At 37.0% G+C, this 12,488-nt stretch overlaps 1 protein-coding gene across 1 annotated transcript in view; it reads left to right on the top strand.

Annotated features, from left to right (window-relative positions):
- The window catches only part of tbcd (tubulin folding cofactor D), a 277,831-nt gene that overhangs the window by 178,535 nt on the left and 86,808 nt on the right, over nt 1–12,488 (top strand). The window contains exons 22-24 of the mRNA XM_043714487.1: nt 2,534–2,556; nt 8,922–8,953; nt 10,786–10,848. Coding sequence (XP_043570422.1) covers nt 2,534–2,556; nt 8,922–8,953; nt 10,786–10,848 — 118 coding nt within the window. The remainder of the gene's footprint in view (nt 1–2,533; nt 2,557–8,921; nt 8,954–10,785; nt 10,849–12,488) is intronic.

Genomic DNA, 12,488 nt, shown 5'->3' on the forward strand with positions numbered 1-12,488 from the left:
TTGATTTATATTTCACTATAGTTGTTTACTGTTCACTTTATCATGAAATGGTTTCATAACCATTTCAAAACCAGTATCCAATCACATTTTGCAGAACAGGATATCTGGCGCGTTAAATATACTTGGAGAGACATGAAGGTTTTAGCTGTTTTGCCAATGGTGTTGCTGTACAAGGACATCAAGGGCAAGAAGGAATCTGGCTCCTTGGTGAATAGAAGGACCAACTGGATCTTAATAACATTTCAAGATTCGGGTATATAAAGAGGAAGAGCAGATGATGTTTAATTAATTGTCACTCTGAAAGAAAAAAATAAATGGAAAGGATGGATTAAGAGAAAGAAAGAAAAAAAACAGTAAATTTGACACTTTTAGAAATCACTGGAGAAAGTTACAATCTGAATGATTCAGACCACACATTTATAAGGGTTCATATTCTGGGCAAGTTACGTTGATGAGCTATTATTATTAATTATCACTTTGTGAAAAGGGTCCTTATGCTGTTAATTATTAGATATAACTTTCTGTGGCAAGTTTAATGGACATTTATGTGAAAATGCAGCCGCTTCACGAAAAACTGGAGAGGTGATGATTTTGCAGCACAGTGACGCAAAACAATCGGCAAACTGTGGCAACTTGCAATTCATAATTAACTCTGCCTTGACACACCTCTGGGGCAGTTGGTACTTGAAGGCAGACCACAGGACCCCTATCTTCAATCAAATACAAGTCTATTCAAAAGAGCACAGAATTAGTTAGTTGTGCCAATGTATATGCAGTACAATCTGTTCACTTGATACCTTTGTAAATCAAGGAGAGCATGAAAACATCAAAGCAGATTAAGTTTGAATGATCTAAATGTTCTTGGATCTATTTGCATTCTGCAGATGCCTTGACAGATATTTGTAAACAGTATCTTAAATCAATTTTTGTCAAAACTGCTATGAAGCTAAGTGCCTTTTGAACAATGAGTCCATGTGTTTTCCGGGAAGTGTGAGTCATCTTCATATAATCTGATGGACCTCCAAGCTGGTCATTTAGGGAGTAAAATTTGTCAGTTATCCATTTTGTCTATTGGATGATGGTATGCACATAGAAGGCGAAATGGTTATGACAGTGTTGTAAAGCTTGTTTTGTCCAAATTTTAATTGTGTATACCAGGCACTTTCTACTGATGTATCTACCATTGTAAGTTGACACTTTGGCATTGTTGATGAAATAGTATTCCTCCCCCCCCCCCCGAGTATGTTCTTTTTAAAGAATTTTACAATAATTAAATATAAGATGTGTCCCTTCTTAAATATAAGATTTCCCCCTGGCTGCACTATCCTCCTGATAGATTGCAATTTGCCCCTGGCTGAACTATCTACCCTGTACATGTGGTTCTTAGGTGACATGCTAATCCATGCACATTTATTTGTGGCCTGCCAACTATAGAATTTCATTCATGCTGTGAGAGTCTTCTCCTTTTCTGCTTTCTACAAATAGAGGAGAATGCTATGATTAGGCACTATTTTTCTTGTTTATCACCATCAAGCGCAAGTCCTTGTTTAACATGAAACTACTGGTCAGAAAGTTTTTTTTATGCCCCTCCCCCTCCCCCCATCGTGAGAAATGTGTCGATGTGCACATACCAAGGATCAAAATAAGGTGATTTAAATCTCTCTCTGTCTCTCTGGGCTTATCATCAGTGACGTCTTTTTGTTTATCTATCCCTTCTATCCCTTTTCTTCTCTTTTACTATCTCAGCACCATCTCCAAGTATTGTATTTTACACCCCCACCCCACCGCCCAAATCACCACCCACTCAACCATACCAACTTGCCTGCATTGATTCACCCTTCTCCAGCTGTCTTCAGTCCTGACAAAGAGTTACTGCACTCGAAACATTAATCCTTTTCTCGCTACTGATGCTGCCTGACCTGCTGTGTTTCTCCAGAACTCTGTTTTTGTTTCTGATTTCCAGCATTCGCAGTTCCTTGTGTGTGTTTGATTGTGATGGCTTCTCATTGCCCAGTGATGCAGTGTTTCTGAAATAATCATTCAGGAGAAACATTAGTTAGGACTACATTAGTGGTCAATACATTAAATGTTTGGTTTTATTATGCACCAGTGCAAATAGTGTTTGTGTTGATTATAATGAAATTGGCAATGAAACTCTCAGGCATCATTAATTTTAATTTTATCAATGTTCCAATGTATATGAGATTATAGATTATAGATCTGCCTGTATTCACATTGGGAAAGTTCACCAAGTTGCTCTTTCAGAAAAGTCTTTTTCATTTTCTGCAATAAGCAGCATTTGGCATATGGATATGTCTTTCCTCATTAATATACTCACAATCATAAGCAAACTCTGCATTTTGATTTGGAAGCCTTGCTTTGATTATTTTACTGATCATAACTTGTACATTGAACATTTTAAACTGTCTAATAAGTATGTGCTGTACTAAATTTACCAGTGTCTCCATCGATTGTCATTCTAAAGTGCATGTGGATCAATTTGCAAATGCTTAATGGCTGTTATTTCTTTCAGCTTTACAACTGCCAGTTATATAGGTAAGCATTTTTTAAAAAAAATTTTCATTCTCATATAATTTGTTGATAATTGATTGGTAATCAATTGTGATTACCAGTATTATTGAATACAAACTATATTGTTTGTAGCAATCAGCACTATTTCCTTTATTTGAACAAATCATAATGTAATGCAGCATCATTTTAAAAATAAACTACGTTTCTGCTGTCCACGGCTCTTTGACTTTTTAAGTCCTATTGAACAGATCAGACTATCTGACATATAGACTTCAACATCATGATAGCATCATGCTTTCTGTCCCTGTGAACACAGCCAAATGCTCTAATTTCAAATATAAGGATCAATTTTCCATGCCTTTTTTTAATTGAGGCAGACATTCCTGTTTATTGTTTATGTTAATTTTTGTATAGGTCAAAATTTAATACAGAATTCAGGTGAAGGAATAATCAGAAGTATTGGCTTTATTTCTCATTCTGCTTCTGTTTGCATTTTTTTTCAAGAATATGTCAAAAACCTCAGATTTAAAGTAGATCTCTCAATGAATAACCCTAATGCTTTTTTCCTCTACGTTTCCAGATCATTTCTACTTCTTAACTCTATTTTAATCTGTTTAATGTTGGTGTATTGTTTGCTTCAGTATCATTTTCTTACAAGTGAATTTCCTTTTTGAGATGCTCTTCAGAGAACTAGCCAATACTATTCTCAGTCTCATTGTGTTTTTTATAGCCTGGGCTCAGGACTGTTCTGTCAGGAAAAAAAAAATTGATATTTTCTATTGACTGGAAACCATAATTAATTGGATTTTACGGTTTTTAGAATTAATTCAATTCAGTTATGGAACTCCAGGACCTAGCAAATACGTTGTTTAGGATCATAAAATGACACCGCACAAAATGAGGCTAATATCCTTTTCTTGGCTCTTTGGCAGATTTGTCAAATTAACCCCAGTAAATCTCCTCTTGCCATTCTTTCGAAAGTAGTCCCCAGAAACATGTATCAGATTCCAAATGAGACTGAATTTTTATTAAAACATTACATAGCTTTCTTGTTTTTGTCCTGCATGCCTTTATTTAGAAAGTTAAGAATTTTATATGCATTTTTACAGTTTGCTTAATTTGCTCTATAGCCTTCAAAAATATTGATATTTGTAGGTTTCTCTTCCCCTTAGCTCGTCCACATTCCTCCTACCAAAATGAATCACTGTACATTTCTCTCAGTTATATTTCATCTGCCATGTTGCTGGACATTACGGCACTATTTCTATGTTTTTCTGAAGTCTGTCATTCTCTTCCTCATTATTTACTGCTGTCTAAGTTTTACATGATTTCTATATTTTGAAATGATGACATGCATACTTAAGTCCAAGTCATTGCTCTGTTTTTAAAAAAAAAAATCAGTAGTCCTAATACTGACCCCTGGAGACCACAACTCTGGGCACTTCTCCAGTCTGGAAAATAATGTTCGTCACTACGTTCTACTTGTGTCCCTGAGCTAAATTTGTTATAATGCTGCCACAGTCTCTTTAATTCCATGATTTTTAATTTTGCTGAGAAGGCTATTTATTGCATAGTACTTTTGTCAAATGGAATTTTAAGAGTACACACAATCAGAATACCCTTATCAATCTTATTTATTATTTCCTAATAGAATTCAGTCATGTCAAGACAACCATGATTTGTCTTTAACAATTCTATGCTTACTTTCACACTTTTCTTCTGACTGCCAATTAATTTTTCCCGAGATTGCTTTGTGTGACGATTTCTTTAGTGCCAACTTTAGGTTTGTCTGTCTTCCTTTTTATGATGTGGAGGTGCCAGTGTTGGACTGGGGTGGACAAAGTCAAAAATCGCACAACAATGGGTTATAGTCCAACAGATTTATTTGAAATCGCAAGCTTTCAGAGCCCCCACTTGTTGCTCAGGCAGCTTTTTATGTATACGCATATAATATTTCTAAGCCTCCAGTCCTCTGGCACTACCCCCACATGCAAAGAAGATTGTGTCTAGAGTCTCCATAGTTTCCACGATAATTGCCTCAACCGTCTATGCATCTCATTCATACTAGGTAACTCTTCTCCTTTTGAGTATTGCTAACTTCTCAAGTAATACCTCTTTATGTTCGTCTTATCTAATAGCACTATTCACTCCTTTTTTTTAACTTCTATGTTGGCAACATCTTCTCTATTGAAGATAATGCTAAATATTCATTGTGTATGTCCATTATGGTCTTTGCACAAAAATCATTTTTTTGATTCCTAATCAGCTCCTCTCTTCTTGACTAACTTTTACCTGTGTATTATTATGAGTCATTTACACTCCCTTTTATGTTAGTCACTAACTTATTCTCTTACTCTGTCTTTGCCCCATTTCTTTTTTTAGATCTCCCTTGTTCTCATTGTCTTTGGCTTTGCCCACTGTATTCATGCATACATTTGTAAGATCTTTTGCTGTTTCATTTTCATTTTTATATCTTGTCATCATCTATTTTATCTTTGGTTCTGTACCCCTCATGGGTACATGTATACCCTGTACCTGAACCATCTCAACTTTCAGTGCCCTGCCCCATGTTATTCAGTTCCTGTTTTATGTACCAAATTTTGATTCCAGTCCACCGTGGCCAGATCCTTTATCAACTTGAATGATTTACAACCGTTCCAAGTTTGATTACGTTGTAATCATTTCCCATAAATGCATTCCAATAGAATCACTTGTGCTTGCACCAGTTCATTCTCCATAATTTGTTGCAACATTGTTTCTTTTCTCATTGGGCTGAAAGCACGAGTCAAGAAGGTTCTCATGTTTCTATACATTTTGAGCTTCTCCCCCTCTTAGACCTTTCCACTGTTAATATCTCAGTTTCTATTTGTATAATTCAAATATTCAGTTATCACTTATCTTTTGTTCTTGCATCTTTTGCTAATTTACCTGCAAATTTGATCATCTTTATCCATTCCACTTTTTATTGGCCTGTAGTGTGTATCAATAAACCTAATAACTCCTGTATTGTTACTTTATTCTAACCTATTAAATATGCCTTTCACCCCTTAATTACATAATTCTGTAGATATTTATTTAATCAGTACTGTCAAATTCCCTCTTTTTAACATCTTACCAGATATTGAATTCTCCATTCTCCTTTTCTTTGAACCAGCTGTCTGTTATGTCTGCTGTACCCTTATAGCAACTTGTGCCACAGCTCACGAACTTTATTAATTCATATAATGTGCCTATGGACTCCAAACCTGTGCTGGATTTCCTCTCATTTGCACCTTCAGTGCTAATTCTCTAGTATTCTTTTTTCTTCTGTTGGCACCTGTGCAGTAATAACACCCTTAATATTTAATAAATTGTGTGTTCCAATTAAACCTGAATGTGATTGGTTATTTTAGCTGCACTCACTCTGGTAAGAGTAAATGAGCTAGATGCTGTAGAGTTTCAATGACAAATCATTAAGATTTAGATACCATCTTTTCCCTCTTGCTGGCTAAATATCTCTACAGTTATTTTAGCCGTGCCTTTCATTATTTTTCCTGATTACTTTCTGGCACAATACTGTACAAGCACAATATAAACATATTGGAAAAGCTATTGTTATGGACCAGAACCCTCAAATTATTTTAAGATGATAGCCTAGGCTCAAACTACTTCTTTCAAAGGTAAATGTGAAATCTGCGTTTCAGATGCAATTCAGTTTGTCAAGCTACAAGACGTTAAGCAAAACACAATTTATTCAAACACCATAGTTACAATACAAGAAGAAAGAGGAAATTGTAATAACTTCATTGAGTATAGGAGTTGGGAAGTCAAGTTGCAACTGTACAGGATATCAGTCAAGCCACTTTTGGAATGCTGTGTGCAATTCCGGTCTCCCTGCTATAGGAAGGATGTTGTGAAACTTGAAAGGATTCAGAAAAGGTTTGCAAGGAAGGGGTTTTTGAAAAGATTTGTAGTTTGGGTTGTGGGTGAGGTTGTAGATTGGTTTGCTGAACTGATGTGTTTTTATGCAGACGTTTTGTCACCTAGCTAGGTGACATTGTCAGTGTACCTTTGAAGCGTTCGTGGTCTTTTCCACCTGGTACTTATGTGTCTCTGTTATCTGTTACTTCCAGTTCTGTATCTGAGTGGTTTATATATGGGGTACAGTTCAATATTTTTGTTGCTCGAGTTCCGGTTAGAGTGCCAGGCTTCAAGGAAGTCTGGTAAAAGGTGTTTACTGGTTTTTGAGCCACTGTTAGACCCCTAGGAACCGTTAGTGACCCACAAACCAGTAAACGCCTTTCACCAGCTCCTCACAAAAGGTAAACACCTGACACCCACATCCAACAGGATGAATGTAATCTATAAGATACCCTGCAAAGACTCTGAAAAACATCACATAGGGACAAACAGGAAGAAAATTGATTATATTAGTGCGTGAACTTCAGCTCGCCACGGCCAGCCATGACCAGTACTCTCTCATTTCCACTCGCACAGACAATGAAGGACACAAATTCAACTGGGACAACTGGGCGGCATGGTGGCACAGTGGTTAGCACTGCTGCCTCACAGCGCCAGAGACCCGGGTTCAATTCCTGACTCAGGCGACTGACTGTGTGGAGTTTGCACATTCTCCCCGTGTCTGCGTGGGTTTCCTCCGGGTGCTCCGGTTTCCTCCCACAGTCCAAAGATGTGCAGGTCAGGTGAATTGGCCATGCTAAATTGCCCTTAGTGTTAGGATAAGGCGTAAATGTAGGGGAATGGGTGGGTTGGGCTTCGGCGGGTCGGTGTGGACTTGTTGGGGCGAAGGGCCTGTTTCCACACTGTAAGTAATCTAATCTAATCTAATCTAATCTAATCTAACCATCCTAGCAGAGGCAAAACAGAGGCATGCGAGAGAATTTCTTGAACTCCAACCAGGACTCAATCAACAAATATATTGAACTGGACCTATATACAAACCACTCGGATACAGAGACGGAAGTATCACAAAATAGAGACACACAAATACCAGGTGGGACAGACTACCAGTGCTTCACCAGAGGTGTACTGACAGTGTCACTTGGTGAGGTGACGAAGAATACACAGCAAACAAATCCATAACCTCATTTCCAAGGATGTTAACAGGTTTGAGGGTTTGAGCTATAAAGAGAGACTGAATAAGGTGGGGCTGTTTTCCCTGGAGCATTGGAGGCTGAGGGGTGACCTTATAGAGGTTTATAAAATCATGAGTAGCACAGATAAGGTGAATAGTCATGGTGTTTTTCTCAGAGTAGGGAAGTACAAAACGAGTGGGCATTAGTTTGAGGAGAGAGGGGAAAGATTTTAAATGTATCTAAGGGGCAACGTTTACATGCAGAAGGTAGTGCATGTATGGAATGATTTGCCAGAGGAAGTAGTGGAAAGTGGTGCAATTATAACATGTTAAGAGGCCTCTGGCTGGGTACATGAATAGGAGGGTTTAGAGGGATATGGGCCAAATGCTGGCAAATGGGATTAGATTAATTTAGGATATCTGGTTGGTATGGACGAATTGAACTGAAGGGTCAGTTTCTGTGCTATATAACTCTACGACTCTATAACTTGACTCAGTTGGAAAACTGAACAGAATAATAGATTATTTTATTCCTTTCCGTTAACTGTTCTAATATAGTAACATCTCATAAACACAGCCGTGGCAGAAAGGCAAATTCAGAAAACAGATTGCCTCACATGTGGTTCTCCAAACTAGGAGGAGAGAACATCAAAAGACAATTTTGAGAGAAAATTCAGAAAGTGTGTGTAACAGCCTTACCGAGACTCTAGCAACAACTGCTGAAAACTAAGTAAACAAAGTCCTGGATCGGTGCGAGCTTGACCATACCCACTTGGGCTGCTTTTCTTGTTCCAACTTAAAAAAAAAAGCTAAGGCCTCACAAGATGTTTAACTTCTCATAGACTGTTCTTCACCTGTCCCCCAATTTACATCGAAAAGAAACCGGGACAAGCCACAACTCTTAAAGCCACAGCATCCTCACACTAAATGTAGTATTGTTCAAGCAGTCAGCAAGCTCATGTATGGCAATTCCAAAAGTAACAATGTAGCACAGATTTCCTAATTAATTGTTGAGAGCTGCTTGTCCAGGTAATTCTAAGCACAAACCCAGATAGAACGCACACACTTTAAAATAATTTATACTTTATACCTGTAGAACTGATCTGTACTTGTAAATTGAAGTCACTGTAATGGATCGATTGCAACTCGATTATTCGAATGCATTATCAGTCTGTATCAACAGACACTGGGAACATCATGTTATTAAAGTTTTTGGGGTAGCCAGAACATCTGTGACAATAATGGCAGACAGATTCTGTGATTATGATTTTATGATTAAAAATGTTTATTTTATTTTTTTTTTCATTTTCTGTAGAGGGTTTGGTGGAGCATTTATGAGACCAGCAGGTAAGTTGAGAAATTTATCCCCATAGGTTCTTTTAGAAGAATGTCATCTGAATCTCAAAATTCTAATGTAATCAATAATTCATACCCAAGTGTTTGCTTCTTTCTATATTGTATTGTAAGCTATCAATTAATTCTACAATGTTTCAAACGTGTATCAACAAACTTTGTTGTTTTTCATCATTTTTATAATTGATGGAAACCTTAAACTGGAGTAACTTGATTCCATTTCTGTATTAGCTGTCTAGTCATAGAGAACATGATAATCAGATCACTTAATGTCTTGCTTCCATCAAATATCATGAGCCTGAGGCTTTTTTGTAAACAGTACTTGCATTATCTGGCACCTTTTACAATTTAAGTTTGGCTGTAAAGCACTTCGGGACAATGAGGCATTTTTGAAGTGTAGCATGTTTTTAACATTGAACTCTTGTGTCCCGATTTCAAATGAAAGTGAAGTTTCAGATGATGCCAAAGGGTCTGTTGAGCACTAATATTTACAACTCTTACTGGTATCTAACTCAAACATGAGGGAGTAATCATAAGAAGTACAAAAAGGTTCTGGGATATTCCTTCAATATACAGGATATCTTGTTTTTCTTTCACACCAAATACCAACAATTCATAAACATAGAAATTCAAGGCAAACATATAAGCGAGCATCTGTTCTTCAATTCTTGTTCTATATTTCAACATATTCAGTTCAAGTCTCTAATTTTATTTTGAAATGTCTTGGGGAGAAAAGTGAATACTGTTAATGTCATTTTAAGTGTAACCGTCTGAAAAAATCCAAATCCTTTTTCCTGTCAGTAGGTTAGTTACTGAAGTCTAGTTTCGTTTCTGTGAGATGATTTCAAAATGTGTTGACTGCTGCTGCTTATTACACTGAATACAGTCACACTACTGCATGCGTTAATACACTACGTTAGAAGACAATTTTTTTCGGCTTTATGTTTGAAAGTTAGTAATGGTTTCAAAGCATGAATGGTGTGATTTATTTTGTGGATTTAACAGGGGAAGAAATATTATTACATAGAGAGCATGAGAACTTGGGCTGTCTTCAGAGCAGAGAAGGTGTAAGGGAGAATTAATGAAGGGGTTCAACTCCGATGTAGTTCCTAAGAAGAAACTGTTACCAGTTCAGAATGGTCAATAAAAGGGTGGCACACATTTAAGATAATTGGTACATAGAACATTGGTGTGATGGGATTTATTTTGCACAACAGTTGTCCTGATATGCACTTGCCTAAAGAGCAGTAATTCCAGTTTTAATAATAACTTTGAGAAGAGATTTGGATAAAAATCTTAATGGAATGAGATTTCTGAGCCTGGAGGAAAACAGAAGGAGAATGAAACGTTTTGGATAATTCTTTCAAAGAAATGGTGCATGATAGGGTGAAGGATTGAATCATTCCGTGAAATCTTTGCTGAATTGAATTAAATTTAATAAGCTTGCTTCTAAACTTTTCTGATTCTGCAACTGTTGTTGATCTTGGAGATTTTTTGAAATTGGGCTATGGCTTTTTCACTTTTTTGACTAAACCCAGAGGATTGTGGCTAGGTTTGAGTTGGACCTAATGGATATAGGCTTCACCACATCTGGATGGATCAGGCAGGATAGACTCTTTCTTCATACATTTTTGTACATCTGTATGTGCATGGTTAGAATAATCAAAAAAATCTTATTTTAAAATATAAACTAATTACATTTCTTTGAAAGAGTTGGCCATTGGTGAAAAGCCATATTTATTTATGAATTTTGATCAGTACTTTTAAAAATGTACCAGTTGTAAAAATATTATTAACTGCAGAAATTATTTTCCCATTTTTGGCAGTTTGCTGCTTCATTGAGAGAATGTCACTGTCAAAATTGCCTTTGAAGAATGACCCTATAATTGGTAAGCTGTTTTCAATGTGTTCTTTAGAACTTGAGCTTGCACAATGTTATTGTTTGCCGTTTATGATAAAGTCAGTCGTAAATGTTGTGCAAAATGGATTACAGATTAGGATTTTCAATAAATAGAATTAAGTTCCGTATAAAAAAAATTATATTTTGGAAATAAAGAATACTTCATTTGTGTTACAGGTTTTGACGACCCTATTTTAGTTACCCAATTAGCTGACTAAGTTTAGCAATGATGCTGAACAGCTGAAGTGGGCAGCACGGTGGCTCAGTGGTTAGCACTACTGACTCACAGCGTCAGGGACCCAGATTTGATTCTACCCTCGTGCGACTGACTGTGGAGTTTACACGTTCTCCTCGTATCTGCCTGGGTTTCTACCGGATGCTCCGGTTTCCTCTCTGAATCCAAATATATGCAGGTTAGGGGGACTGAACATTCTAAATTGCACATAGTGTCTAGTGATGTGTAGGTTAGGTGGGTTGGCCATGGGAAATTCAGGATGATAAAGAATAGAATAGGAGGAAAGATTTGGGTGGGATATTCTTCGGTGTGCCAGTGTGGACTTGATGGGCTGAATAGCCTGCTTCCACACTGTAGGGGTTCTATGATTCTAGGATGAATGATGTGGAACTGGAAGGATAAAGAAAATCTGGAGAAGTGAAGCAGAGAATCTAAAGCAATCTCGTGAGTCACAATGGTTTCCAATCATGTCAGTTTTTGAGGCTGTTTGTACATTCCTTTGTTAGAACCAATTCATCTGAAAAAGATCAAAATAGAGCAGTAATTATCAATAAGATATATGTGCCATTTTAAAACTTTTTTTTTGGATGTTTCATTGGAAGTGAATGCATATACAGTAATGATGAAATAATGCAGGATATTTTGCTTCATTTAGTAATATTGATTTTTTTTTAATTCATTCACGGGATGAGGTCGTTGCCAGCTAAGCCAATTGCAGCAAATATAATCCTACCCTACAGACATACTTACTATTTAAAATTAAAAACACAGTTAACCTGAAACAAAAACAGAAAATGCTGGAGAAACTCAGAAGGGCTAGCAACATCTGTGGTGAGAGAAACAACACAGAATATAAAGACAGATAGCAAAAGTTTCTATAAATATATAAATCGAGAAAGAGTGGCTAAAGTAAACATTGTTCCTTTAAAGGATGAGAAGGGGAATTTAGTTACAGGACATGATGAAATGGCCGAGGCATTGAACAGGTATTTGTATCAGTCTTCACAGTGGAGGACACTAATAACATGCCAGTAATTGACAAAGAGACGAAGGTGAGGACCTGGAAGCAATCATTCTTACGGAAGGGGTAGTGTTGGGTAAACTAATTGAGCTAAGGATAGACAAATCTCCTGACCCTGATGGAAGGAATCTCAGGGTGCTAAAAGAGATAGCGGGAGAAATAGCAAGTGCACTGATTTTCCAAACTTAACAAATCTTTTGGAATTCTGTGAAGACATTACAAGCAAGGAGGATAACGGGGACCCAATGAATGTAGTGTACTTAGATTTCCAAAAGGCCTTTGACAAGGTACCACACAAGAGGCTGCTGCATAAGATAAGGATGAATGGAGATATGGGCAAAGTGGATGGAGGATTGGTCGACTAACAGGAAGC

This window comes from Chiloscyllium plagiosum, chromosome 24, assembly GCF_004010195.1.
Source record: "Chiloscyllium plagiosum isolate BGI_BamShark_2017 chromosome 24, ASM401019v2, whole genome shotgun sequence".
Classification (NCBI taxonomy): Eukaryota; Metazoa; Chordata; class Chondrichthyes; order Orectolobiformes; family Hemiscylliidae; genus Chiloscyllium; species Chiloscyllium plagiosum.